Source organism: Pholcus phalangioides, unplaced genomic scaffold, assembly GCF_987345545.1.
Source record: "Pholcus phalangioides strain wild (caught in Gottingen) unplaced genomic scaffold, Ppha-v1.0 ptg000003l_1, whole genome shotgun sequence".
Classification (NCBI taxonomy): Eukaryota; Metazoa; Arthropoda; class Arachnida; order Araneae; family Pholcidae; genus Pholcus; species Pholcus phalangioides.
This window is the reverse complement of record NW_028301596.1, coordinates 33,051,478-33,066,172: the sequence shown is the minus strand read 5'-3', so window position 1 is coordinate 33,066,172 and position 14,695 is coordinate 33,051,478. Positions and strand designations below refer to the sequence as shown.

General features: G+C 35.4%; 1 protein-coding gene across 2 annotated transcripts; it reads right to left on the bottom strand.

Annotated features, from left to right (window-relative positions):
* Window positions 1-493: 493 nt before the first annotated feature.
* On the bottom strand, window positions 494-10,794 carry LOC149088437 (transmembrane protein 272-like). 2 transcript variants are annotated; one of them, XM_089247526.1, is made up of 7 exons: window positions 10,519-10,794; window positions 8,993-9,105; window positions 5,710-5,788; window positions 4,486-4,599; window positions 4,064-4,123; window positions 3,730-3,936; window positions 494-1,206 (listed from the first exon to the last, which is right to left on the bottom strand). In XM_089247526.1, exons 2-7 carry the CDS (start codon window positions 9,032-9,034, stop codon window positions 1,040-1,042), a joined length of 669 nt encoding a protein of 222 aa, XP_089103652.1. In that variant the 5' UTR covers window positions 9,035-9,105; window positions 10,519-10,794; the 3' UTR covers window positions 494-1,039. The 2 variants fall into 2 exon arrangements, with proteins under 2 accessions (XP_089103652.1, XP_089103651.1); XM_089247525.1 differs by lacking the exons at window positions 8,993-9,105; window positions 10,519-10,794 and adding an exon at window positions 5,900-6,151.
* Window positions 10,795-14,695: the final 3,901 nt, after the last annotated feature.

Sequence of the window (14,695 nt, the reverse complement as noted above, 5' to 3'; positions counted from 1 at the left end):
TTGGTGCACACTCGATATTTGAAATTCTGAGTGAAGCATAATCATTGATCATTTGTACAGTTGTGAGTATATTACTGTCTGTGGCGAGACATTTAACGGAGAGATCGGCTATTATCTACGCCTTGAAATTCGGAAATCAACTTTTGCTGACCACCGTTGTGCCCCCTGGAAGGGGGGGATCGAACCTGGATCCTCATGATGCTAGTGCGCAACGACCGCATAAAGGCTCATGTAGAGACACTTGCGCATAGATAGTAATCATCAATCATGATGAGTCGGTGACTAGGAGGGGGGGGGGTGATTTCTCATACGATGGCGTATTAACCCCATAACGATCAGGGACGTGATATTTCGGTTTACTTCGATCATTCAGTTTACCAGTTTTAAAATCATTTCAATTTATTTCCAATCTTTAATTTTGTCATTTCTCAAAAATTGATTTTTTTTGAAGCCTCAAGTTCGTGACAACCCTTGAAATTCATGCACAAAAAATGAGCGCTGCAATATTTTTATTCATTTTATTTTTGTTCATTTACAGGAATTGAAAAAAGTTTATATTTCATTTTTTTTTCTTTCTTCTTTCAAAATAACAAAAAATTGGCGTAAAATATAAACAACGAAACACAAATAATATCGATTTCTAACCAATAATCGGGGAAATCGGTCAAACGTGAATAAATAATACAATAAAGGACATCATGAACAATCACAAAAATTTTAAATAAAATTTAAAAACAACTGGTAATTTTTTTTTTTTGAAATTTAAATTAGGCAGGTTAAACATGAATAACAATTTCAATACGATCTTCCCTGTAAATTAGCCGCTTTTGCTGTGTTTTCAACAGACCTTGTATGTTGTATGTACCCATGTATGTCCATCTGTTGACAGCCGAAGCTGTTTCATGATCAGATCCTACTCAAAATACCACTTTAAGAATTCACTTGTACTTATCATATGGGCAAGATTTCCTTCCTCTGGATTCTAATTTCTCGTGGTATCAAAAATAATCGTCACTTCCATTGTTCACAAGACCTTCTACTAGAAACAGATTACTATGAAACACGCCATCACCAAAGACGCAGCGAAAAGTGTGCCGAAGAATATGAAAACGGCATTCAGCAGCCAGAACGTAAATGTGTAGAGGGTAGTCTCACAAATTTTATTATCATGTCTCGCTCCAGGTATACTGAAAACCCAGTAACAACCTGAAAATTTCAAAATAAAACTTTTTTAACATACCAATATTAAAAATTAGCAGGCTTAGGATGCATTAATTTCAAAAAATCTATCAGTATCAAAAACTGCTTTAAAATGATCGGGAAGTTTAAAAATAGTTCAAACACGTAGTCATAAAAAAATGCAATTCAGTCCTGACATGCACAATTATGCACATATCGAAGTTTTGAGCTTCATAAGTAAAGAAATAATTCATCTCATTCAAATTTTTTCGGCTAAGACGCGACGCAGAGTATATTTTTATTCACATGCAATTTTTTTCCAGAATTTAATTGCTAATTTTTATTTAATATGTCACACTCATCCCAGAAGCACCTTGGAAAAAAAATAGCAAGTTCAACTCGAACTGCTTTCCTTTGATGAAAGCCACCTAATTTCTTCAACATTGATCATGTTTCTGACTCAAAATGCCCCCAATCTTTTAAGTTAGGGCTCAACTGGCCGAGATTTAAAAAAGTACAGTCACAAAAAGGAATTCTTTCCTTCCCTCACCCGTTTGTGCGTACAGGGTCCGAAAGGATTAAAGGTACAGTATTACTAATAGAGGTGACTGTCCTGGTCAAGCCCACGTTACCCAAGTTTAAAAAAAGAAGTAATTTCTCAAACAATCCGGAAAGAATTAAAAATTTGTAAGAAAATTATGCAGCAATTCTCATGCAACTTTCAAACAACAATTCTTCTCACAATTCAACGCATACAGTTGATTGCACTGTTTTAGTAGAATTTAAATTAGTAGCATCGTTACGGAAATTATGTGAATAGTCCGAATTTATCATTTATTATGTCATTTTTCACCTGTATATAGTGTAAATAGTCATTAGAGCCCGGATTATATGCACTAAAAATGTAATATATATATATATATAAAATTTCAAATGTATGCTCTAAAAATAAAAATATGCAAATATGCACTTGAAAAAGCCAAAATATGCATTAAAAACCCAAAATATACATTTAAAAAATCCTAAAAAAGTTAATTATAAAAAAAATGAGAAAAGTATGCATTTAAAAAATCATCATGCAAAAAAAAGCAGATATGCTTTTAAAATGAATATTTTCTATTTCTTAGAGCATATTCATTTACCAAAAATATCCCCACATATGCATATACTGCATATGCAAAAAACTACATATTTTTTATTTAGGCATTTTTAATTTCTAGTTTGTTGTAGCTGCTCATTAACCAAATAACAGTAACAAAAGAATTTTAAATTATTACACTACTAACAATTAGACTATTTCTAAAAAAATTGAGAGCTCCTAAATCATAAATATGACATAGTGGCCTGTGGGTTCCGACTGAAATTGGCAAACAGTGCATACCCCTGAGTCAGTTCTTAGCCATCCTGGACTAATAGTGCGATTTTCGCCATGGTTGTATATGTTTTATTTTTAAACTACTTAGAGTTTAATATTACCCATATTGGGTTATTAATCTAGGGGGGAAAAGAAAGCTTAAGTAGGCTGGAGGGGAAATAGAAAGCAGAAAGTGTCACTCAACAGGGCAGTGACAGAATGTCACTTCATCAGCCTGTTAGGACGTCATTAAGTTATAATTAATGCTATTCTTTTTTAACAATCATTCATCATAATGTATATATTACCTACTCTCATTTTTATGTTTAGCGTCAACTATATATCATATTAATAAATGCGATTATATGTTATTAAATGCAGTTAATTATGATTATTTGATTATATATATATTATCTACAAAATTTGATATTTTGCAGTTGGTCTAATTATTTACACTATATATAGTTGCTTATATACATTTTTCACAATCCCGGTACCTCCGGTCTTTTCATAACCAGAAAGTTTTTGGGTCTGGAAAAAGCTGATATCTGATCTTTTGGATAAGTGGATATTTCCCTAAGATGTTGGTATTCTGACTCTTCAAGAGTTTGGAAGAGATTATTCGCCAGCTTTTGAGCAAAGGCGTGTATGGTGGGCATTCCTATATCGTTTCTTATACTTCTATTCCTGATTAAATTGAGAGCTTTTGACATATCTCTAGATTTATATTACCATTGCCTTAAAAATAAAACACCTGATGTTTGGAAAGTATGAACATTTCTATTAATTCACTAAATTCCACCTGCGACTGAAAAACCGATGCTATAAAAATACAGTAACCCCCCTAACGGACGCCAAAACGAGCTGAGTATTTGATAAAGACTCTCTTGTGTAAGTTAGTGAGAAGCCAACTTTCGGGTGCTCTCTGCTTGTGAATACGTGCACATAGCTGTTTTGTGCAATAAATCTGCTTTGTCCTATAAATTGCATCGTGCTTTGCCATCTTGAGTGCTAGTGAGATATACTATCCGAAGCAGTATCTCTTGACTATGTTACCGATGTTTACAGACGCTTTTCTGTGCGCTTTTTTTTAGAAAACTATTTTTAAATTGAATTAATAAAATCATTCCGATAAAGTAAATCTTAATTAAATTATTCAAATAAATAAATCTAAAAAAAACTCGATCGATACAGACCTGCTACAAACCATCCGATGAGAAATACGTTCAGAATAGTCGTTATCCAACCCACTGCGTTGACGGCAGGTGGCACTTCTCTCGATGGCCATCGCCTGAATCTAACGATCATGTTCAATGCATTGCTGATGGTCAGCACACTACCTCCAACAATGTTGAAGATGGGTATCATCTTAGAGCCATGGCAATCGTGTATGTATGTAGCTCCTGGAAAACACAAGTACAGTAAACAACGTTCAGAGTCCTTATGTGACCTCGAGTTACATTCTACAGTGTAGGTTGAAATTTAAGTTTGTTTTTTTTTTACACGTTCAAATCGAAAAAAAAAATTTACCCAAGATGATCATCACTATAGGTATTGTCAGAGAGATGACCAGAATCAACGTCCAAACCACTGAGAAGAGAAATAAAATTTCTTGCAATATTATATATTTAGTACTAATTTACTGATTTTAAAAATCATTTCTATGCAATAATAGCGCGCAGTATGTAGAAAACCCACAAATTCAGGCATCGTTCACATTCACCTTCAATATGGAAGACAGGTGGCAACGCTTTTCGAACACGGACCACGCATAACTATGGTGTCACAAATAATTTAAGTACACACACCAACAATTTCCAGCAGATACCGATTCCTTCAGAGGGATATTTACGAGGTACGTGTACGGTTGAGTAGCAGTAGTATTTAGGAAAAGAATAAAATATTATATGAATGTGAAGATGATATTAGTAATAGTGATAGAGAGAACTTACGCGATCCTAAGAGAAGTCCGATGAAAGTCCACAAGAACGCGCAACATCCTTGAGAATTTTCCTTGGCTTCTTTGGCCTGAGCGTACAACACTCTCAGAGAGTCGATTGAAGCGGCTGAAAGAAAATTAATTATTTTCAAGATATACAGAAGACTGGATGTTGTGAAGATATTTATTATTTGGGATGATAATTTTTTTTTTAAGGAAGGAAAAAACTCATCTCTGCCTCTACCGGGAGTCGAACCCGGGTCCCTCATAATTATTTTCACATTCTCAAATAAATTTATCAAGATTTTAAAACTCCTCAGCGAAAAGATGGAGATAATTATTTGCGATTTTCGTCTGTCTCACAGATTCTACATGAATATGTTGGGGGCCGTTCAAGTATTACGTCGGAAAATTTTTAGCCATTTTTGACCCGTCCCCTCCCTTGCCTTGTCAGCAAAACTCTGAGCCCCCCCCTTTTTCAGCAAAATTTCGTCAGCACTGCCCCCACCTCCTAACGCATACTGGTGGAATTGGAAACGTACGCGGGAGTGGGGCATAGGGGGCTCGTGTGCCTCCCTCCAGACATGAATCACGGAAAACGTCATTTATGACGGGTGCTACTGCTGTATTTTGATAGCCTTGGAGCCGAGAATTGAATTGTGGCCCGTAGAATGAATCTTATTATTTTGTTTGTAGTTGCCTTCCCCAGTACCCACACCAATATAGAACGACGTAGAGATTTCGATACCGTTCGATGTCGTTACCGATATCGTTCGACGTAGAAAGGGCTTACATTTGTCGGCATAGTTCGACATGGATAATCCGGAGAAATTTGGAGTATTTCATAAGAGACTAATTATTATAATATATTTAAAATAAATATCTTGATGTTTTAAAATAAATCGGAGAAACAAACATTGGGGAATCCTTTGATTCCTTCAATAAATCTCCGAAACGGAATGCTGTAAAAATAAGAGTAAAACTATTTTAGAGGAAAAAAAGATATTTTGGTGTTTATTGAGTGAATACATTTTTACTATATCGTTCGATATCGGACACGTAAAAATTCCCTATCTCTTTCTAACATCCGATATTCATTCGACGTTCCGACGTCGGACCGGTATCGGTTCGACATCCTGACGATATCGTTGTGCTATTGGGGAACGTACACAAGATACGTAACTTGTATCACATCTCAACTTTAAGATAATGGTAACAAATATATGCTTAAACTCACCGGTAGCACCAGGACTTGACGAATCATTTGTGTGGTGAATTGAACTCCCCTCTATGGCCTGATAACCGGCGCTCTTTCCCTGAAATTAAGATACAGGAAAAAATCTATAATAAAATAATTTATCAATATATTCGTAGTTGAATACTACGTAGATAAGTCTATATATATTGAAATATTTGAAATTACAAACTGCAGTTATGCGTGTTTCGTGATAATGTGTGTGCTTAACTTCCCGAACTGTGTCAGTGATAGTTATATCCTGTTTCTGAGGCATATTTCAAGGGCACATAAAGAATATTCTTAAATATAGTACAGTATATGAAAATATGCAACACACAATCTAGTGTTACAATAAGAGGCAGTTAATCTTTATAATGATGTTTCTCGATTAAGTTTCACGCATGCTCAGTTTTCGATTGGAAACCGAGCACATGAGTCTGATGCAAGAAAGTTTATCAGAGAAATGAATTCATCCTCTAATCTATGACGCTGAAGGTAAAAGTGAAATTCATCGCAATATAATTATCTTTCCCCGATCAACACAAAACATCCTTTATCTCCAAAACAAAAATTTACAAGATAAACTAGAGAAAATGGTAAATACATCATCGTTTTAAAATAAATCGGAGAAACAAACACATTGGTGTAATCCCTTTGATTCCTTCAAATTAATTGCTTGATTTTCAATTCTTGACAAATTCAAATGATATAGGATCCTTTGTGTATTCATAGTGTGTTTTTCTTTCTTTTGCTGCTCAAAAGTTTCCGATTTATATTCAGTCAATAACTCCTATCATGACGTCAACTAAAGATGGGCATCATGCGTATGAAGGGTGCCGAAATCATGACCTTTCATTCAAAATTTAAAAAGTTAAATTTATTTATAAAAGTTACCAAAAAAGGAAGTTTTGCTTCAGGTGACAGATACACTTTCATTTCTAGTTCTGAAACTGAATGAATGAATGAATGCCACAGAACTCTGCATCAGTGTTATCCCGTTGCCAAAATCTCTTCCAACCCAACTTCGTGGCTGAGTATGGAGCAAAGTGTGTGTACCTAACAGTCTGAGTGCGTATCTAGTGTTGTCTGATTTTTCAGTGCTGCATCTATATTTCAAATTGTGGGTGAAGTGTAATGATTGATTATATGTACCGTCGTGTGCCTGTTTCTCTCTATGACGAGACTTTTAACGGGGAGATCGGCCAGAACCTCCTAGAGATAGAAGGCCTCCACACGGGTTGCCAAGTTCATCTGTAACGTCATTAAGACTACCTTGCAAGTTCGCCACATTTTGAAACGCAGCATCCTATTTCGTTTCTTCTTATTTTGGCGTAGAATCTTCCTGGTTGGCTCACAAATTCCGCATGGTGATTGGATATGGGGCATAGAAATCACCAATTTTGAGCCCGTTCATTTCTTTCCACACAACGATGATACTGGCACGAGCAGGCAATTTTTTCCCTGAATATTCTGAGGGGAAATGCACTCTTTGCTAACGTTCACGAGCAGCGTGCGGAAGCCTTCTATCTCTAGGAGGTGCTGGATCGGCTCTCATTTTAGCCTCGAAGTTGGGAACCACAGAAAACTAATTTCAGCCGATCACCACTGTAGTGCTGGAGGGGGGGGGGGGTTCTAACACGCGTCTTCGCAATGAGAGTTCGTCACTATGACCACTCCACCACCACAGCAGCTGACTTGTGGCACTGAATTCAGTGGATAATAGTTTCAATCCCCGAAGGACCGTTAAATATAAGTTACTTTTGAATTCTCTTTCATGTGGTCGTGTTTAGTAATGTTCAACGTGTGCAAGTATGAAATTTCAAGAGGAAGCCATTTCTTTTACACTATTTTTGACGTTTACCTTGTAAAGAATTTGACTTGACTGCATTCTGCATGAGAGAGACTGCACATAAGAGACGTCCTATTCTTTCATATAAATTTGTACCTAGGAATCTAAATTTGTACCTGTACATAAAAGTTGGTTTTTTGTTGCCAAGATCGATCTTCAAGTAGATCGTACTTTCCCAAACCTTTTGTTCCATCGCCCCCTTTCTTCAGAAACATTTTCTATTCATCGCCCCCTTTCTTCAGAAAAATTTTCTATTCATAGCCCCCTCCCCACTCCAGCTCACCCATAGGATCCTCATCCTATGCTAAACCCAAAGTTTCTACCGATTCCCGGACTTTCCTACTTTGGGAAACACTGAAATAGGTTATGATTCAGTGCGTTCCTTGCAAATCGGTAAGAAATCAGAAAATTAAACAACTGTTCCTGAAGGAGTTTGTATCAGCAGATCCCCGGAGAGGTTTCATGGGGGTGAGTGGAGCTTGGATGAAGAAACATTCAACTTATTGTTTTACATTTGTATATGCTGAATCTATAAAAGAAAAAAAAAATGTCTGTGAAGAAATTGGTGGCCATCTTATTGGCGTAGGGTATCGAATGCCTCCGTCTTTTTAACAGAAAGGGTCCGTGGAACACACAAGGCTAAAAACTCACGACATAGTCGAAAACTGCCGTCTCAACGCATGGGGGCCCACCCATGCCTGGCACGGTAGCCTGTAGTGCAGAGGTGGGGGGGGGACTTATGATAATGACATCACGTTAAGATTTTTAAGATTAAGCATACGAATCGGTAAACAATCATTTCTGGTCAGATACGGGCAAAGCTGCATTAAGAGTCTTTCAAGCGGCTTTGGATACGGGGGGCCTCAACCAAATCCATTCACTCGGGGGGTCCCATGGTGCTCTTAAGACGGCATTGTAGTCTTAAGAAAGTACTTCTATGTGCGAGGATGATGTCATTCTCCGCTGTCCATGCAAAGATTTTCAAGAGCTGGCTGATGTGAAGATGAATTTTTTCTCTCTTCTAAATTCATTTTCGCTGCAGCCAGCTGTTGAAAACCTTTGTACCTCCTCTAAGATCGTAGTTGAATCCTATAATTTGTATTTGACGAGTATTTTTCCGATCGCTTTACTGCTCTTGTCATGGAAAATAGCAGTCGCCATGCATTTGGTCATTTCATAAATATAACAATGGGCCTAATTTTCTCATGAGCAAAAGGGAATTATCTTACTGCCCCCATAACTTGGTTGGCGCTAAAATTTAAATATTGACTAACCAAGCATGTTCGATGCTGGTCGTGACGCCTCATAATGTTTACTTATAATCGGCACCTCCCCTCAAGTCAAAGTCGGGTCCTTAATATAAAAAGAAAATTTTTTGCTCATGCAGAACAAAATTATGATGAACGAATATCAAAATGAAACATATTTATTTACCTGCTCGTTGTGAAGAAGTGGATCCGAACTGGGCTGCATCATTCCCAGATGCCTTGGGCCTTAATCTAATGTAATGGATACTTCTATCTTTTCAATGTCCGGAAATTCTTATTCTGAAAAGAAAATTACAATTTAAACACGTAACGCCCAAGGTTTTGTTTTTGAAATGATTAATTTATAAATACATATACAAAGTCAGAGGTCACAACAGGCAAATCACCCAACAAGGTGACAAAAAAAGAAAAGATATGAAAAATCAACGAAAACAATATTGGAAAAATCCATTAAAATGGTTGTCATAGCCTAAATCAATGGTTTTCAACCTTTTTTAGCCCGTGGCCCCTCCTTTGAACTATATTTTCTTCTCGTGGCCCCCTCGTCTCACCTAGGGCCCTCCTATGCCCCTACCTTCATGAAGGAAAGAGGCCCTTATCATTACTAAATTCAATTTAGTCAAAACTAAACTTATAATGAACAAAATTTTATAAATAAAATCGATCTCTGTTGTAATTATTTTTGGAAAAATTTAAATGAAAAGCATTTATTGCTCGTTGTTTTTTGCGAGGAGGATACCAAGGAGTTTGAGATTAATTAATTGAATTTAAATTAGTTAATTTAGACTAAGATTAATTTCCTAAAAAAATTAAGTCAAATTCCATAAAAATTTCTTAATTTTTTTCTTCTCTGTTATAAAATTATAAGTAAAACTTGGTGGAAAATTATAAATACCTTCATTGATCTTCACTTGATATACATCAATGACGTTGAAAAATATCGTAATGAAAAAACACTCAATTTTTTAGCTCGACTTTGCAATTGAAAACATTTCGATAATGGAAAAATGCCAAAATTAATTAATTAATTACACATGTCTACGAAAAAAAAATGTTTTTAAAAGTTTTTTCAGTTTTGATATAACTGATTTTTATATTATTTTCAGTGCTGATTCCAAAAATATAACCCATTTCTTTCCATCTTCACACACAAGGCTTTTTTACAAAACGATTTCCTATTTTAGGGGAAACAACTGAAATCCAAACACATTTAGAAGTTTTATTTTACCACAACCTCATAAATACATACATACATACATACTTCACATTTATATCCTAGCTCTGTCATTATAATATGATACACCATAAAATCAATGAAATATCTTTGGCAATGATTTACGGTATTTATTCATAACGAACACTCTTTGGAATGTGATTTGTATGCTTCTTATGCATTATCATTTCACTTTATCTCAAAAAATAGAGCCAATCTGGCAAAACTAATACGAGATTCGGAATCAGCTCCCCAAAATAACTGAAATATCTTTGGCAATGATTTACTATATTTATCTATAACCCACAATTTCAATGTGATTTGTACGCTGCCTATGCATTACTACTGAGAAATTTAATTTCATTTCATCTAAAAAAAACTATGTGATGGAATTTTTTAATTACTTTTCCACTAATTAGCATCCAAAACTATATAAAAAGCACTAATTATATTTTTAAGAAAGCTTTTCCATCGCATACCTGTGTTATCCTTGCCTTTTTTTATGACTTTGAAGCTACTCATAAAACGCAATAAACCACAGAAGTCCTCCTATGAGAAATAATAGACACTGCAACAAATGGCGAAGAGGAATCGGTGTCGTTTATATACAGGTGGCATGTTTTTTTTTTACACCACACATGACTCGGTGACGTCAAAATGTTTGCAAGCTGCATTAATAAATCGCATTTTTCTCCTAATAACAATTGCCAGTGCATAGAGTAATGACAGTCATCCTCATCCTTTACCTCGAAAGTGTTATCAGTAGGTTGTGAGGGTGACCAGTCAAAAATTTCAGTGTTTTTTTATAGTCATAATTCGAACGACGCGTATCCCGTGCTCTCTTTACTTATCGCACCCACATGATAAGCATCAAAATCTGGAATTGCAAGATCAAACTTGTTAAGTTATTTATTTATTTTTTCCGATATTGACATCATTTTTTTGTTTACAAACGAAAAACTTCTTAAACTTCAACTACGTTTATTTTATTTATTTATTTGATGAAGTTATGATATAGTTTCTCAAAACCTAAATATGTATATATGATTGATTTTCTGTCAAGTGTGCGCATTTTCTATACAAATCTACAATTTTAGATCGATCATCGCCAAATTTAGCATGTATACCAAACAGGGCCTGAATTGAAAGATAGGCTACTTTAAAAGTTTGTCAGGGCTGAGCAAATTTCCGAAATGGGTGAAAAACTGTCGGGTAACAATGGTTTCTGAGCCCAACAATCACTTTCGGAATATTTACTGTGGTTACCGATGGTCATCAATGAAAAATCTAAAATTTGCCAAACTGCTAGTTATATTTTTCCTCGTTATTGGCGTCGGAAAAGAAGTCGGATACAATTCACCTCGCTTAGAGAATCATAGCTGATTTACGGTAAGGCATCGCACTTGGTCGGGAGCAGGCATAGGATAGGATGGCCAGATCATGCGACGGTGAAACCGGGACAAATCCTGATGAAAACCGGGACATAACGCTTAATTCAGTGATAAAAAAAACCGGGACATCTTAAAAAAAATTTCAGAGGATATTGTAGTGTCGAATCAAAAACCAATGGATAAAAATTACCGTGCAAGGTCCCGGGCCTTGCACGGGTTAGTTCAGTGTTGTTTATGGTTACCAACCGTCCTCCTTTAAGAAGGCATATCCTCCTTTTTGACAAGCGTCCTCCTACATTTTGGAAAATTCACTATTTTGTCCTCCTTTTCAGGTTTCCGGAATTGTTTTTGTTTTTTTTCTTTTTCTCTAGAGAAATTTTTTTTCACCACTTTGAAACGTATATTTCTTCATTACTATGAGTGTTTTTGTGTTTTTTCCACCACACGCATTCACCAATTAACAGTCGAAATGCCCAGAATTTTTCTGTTTCTACTTTTTCCAGCAGTTCTGAAAAACTATTGTTGGGAAAAATTATTGTTGTGACCGGTTTCATACTGGTCGGAATTGTGGCTCCATCTATTCTGGAAACTCTAGTGTTGTTCAACCTTTTTCTTCTTGCAGATTGGTGAAATTGTGAGAAAGTTTTCGCGAACATAATGAAGGATTTGAACATTGAAACCATACGTGACTATCTAGTCAAACTATGTAAAGGATATTTTTCGATAGGGCTGAAACATCAGAATATCAGCACATGAGACATTTCACCTTATCTTGTGGGAGAGATGTTGAGGTTTCTTCGGCCTAAGAACATACTGGCCTGATATGGATCAGTGAATTGGTTTAGTTTTGTAAAAAATGTAGATAGTTTTAATTCTCTCTTCATTGATTGAAGGCATGGTGTTGTACTGAACGCTACTACCCATATTTATCGCATTTAATCTTGTATTCACATGTAATCACATATATTGTATTTAATCCCGCAATTCATTAGAATGAATATATATACATACTCTGTTGTGATCATTAGGTGGGGGATTGCACATTCATTTGTCAATTATTTGCTCAGATAATTGACGGTTAGATTCTGAATTGCATGTGAAATATGTTTTTGAAATTTGATACTTCACCTCCTTCGGACATAGCTTTACAAAGTCCAAATTTCTGTGATAAGTAAGCCACAACTTATCGAATTCATATTTTCTAAAATGATCTCAATTAATTTGACATATACAGTCGCCCCCCCCCCCCCCCCCTGTATTCACGGTTTCGGTATTCGTAGTTTCCATATTCGTGGGGGTTTTTTTCCTTTTATTGGGATTTTTTTTTTTTTTTGCAACACTCAAAAATCGTCATTCATGTGTTGTTTTGTTTACAAAATTTGAGTTGTGTATAATTAGGATGGCTTGCTAATGACATATTACTGTCAATGACATATGCTAATGAATTACTGCTAATGACATATTACTGACATATTATTTTCTTCCCAATCAGCAACAACGTTCCATTTTTAGTGCATAAAAATCCTAGCCCTAAGAGCTCTCGTCAGAGGCGGGAACCGCAAAAACCATTCTGAAGCGGGATTGGAATAGCGAGGAAAAAATTTACTTTTTATCGAAAATCATGAAATATGCAAAATATGCCCTAAGTTTTTGAAAATATGCTCTATCACCTAAAAAATATTTTAATATGCAAAAACAAAAAAAATATGCAAAGGCATAGAAATCCGATACTTAGTCATCACCAAGTTGAGCCTTCTTTTTTGAGTATATGATTTAATGTCGCAAAACCACATGCTGTTCAAAGAGGCAAAGTTAAGGCAATTACAACTTCCTATATTCTCGATACATAAAAGGCGTATTATCACCACCATCTCTGTACCCACTGATATATTTGCAAAATTCTATCATTTTTTCATTCCTTTATATAGTAATTCTTTCCTAAGTGGCACTTCTTTAGAAAGTATATTTTCCATCTCTATAAAGGCATTTCCTTTACAATAGAGACAAATTTAAACTGTCCATTTTTTTTCATCAGAACTTGGGTTGTAATTCGTTTTTGAACCGTTATACAGAGCATAATTTTTTTATCATTGGACTCGTAAAGTTCAACCAGATGGTCTAAAAACTGTTTTTTGCTTTCATGGACTTTGATCTAAATTGAACATTTTTAATTTTCGTTTGTCTGTAATACTCATTTCCTTTTCGAATTGTGAAGGTCTTTGAAACATATTCCAGGGTTGTTATGAAATTTTTCTATTCGGAATTTCGCTAATTTCAACCTTTCAATAATAGTTGAAAATCTAAGGTCGTATTGTTTGTCGACCAAGTCCAAACATTTTAAGGGACAAATGCTTGCAACAAAGTTGAACCAGATACTGCCTCTAAAAAAAGCTGGAGGATTTGGTGTTAGCCCCCCCCCCCCAACTCTTTAAAAATGAAGGTAGGTAACGAGAATTATACAGGGATCCGAGCTAAGTCACAAATTATTAGCCTGTATAATCAAGCTGGAGCTTCTACACGGCTAACCGCAGAACCTTTGGTATACTATTCACTTTATTTTCTTGTACATATATTTTCAAAAAAAAAAATTCAACCTAAATTTTTGATAGTATTTTTTTTCGGGTCCCCCCCCCCCCAAGAAAATTTCGAGGGGTGAAATGCGCATCTTAGATGCGTATTTGCGAACGCTGTGTCTACCACTTATCAGATAAAAACAAAACTGTTTCTTATAATTCTGAAAATAAATAGTGTCGGTTTCCAACTAGTTCAAGCAAAAAACCCTGTTATGTGTGTGCCCGGTTAAAAATGAACGATATGTGCAGGCTCGTGTTACCATTTATAGTGTTTTTTTAATGCTTCCCCCCTCCCCGGCATTAAAAAAAACTATAAATGATATATATATAGAAAGATGTACTTAGTGTGTGTGTGTGTGTGAGAGAGAGAGAGAGAGAGAGAGAATGAATTAAGCCATTATTAAGCTCATGTCAGGGTGCCTTCCTGATGAGAGTCCTAGACATTGGCTATGACTTTTTTCATTTTTGAATTCTTTTTTGACTTCTTCGATTCATTTCTTTTTGAAATTTTCATTGTTCATATTTTTTGCTTTCCAGTTCACATAATTAATTTGTTTTCTGTTTTCATAAAAATAACTTAAAATAACTTAAATTAATAAATATTTTAACAATAAATAAATATATATATATGCATATACTAAGTACATGTTCTTTACCTTCTCCCCCCCCCCCCCTCCCGGATAAAGTTGAAA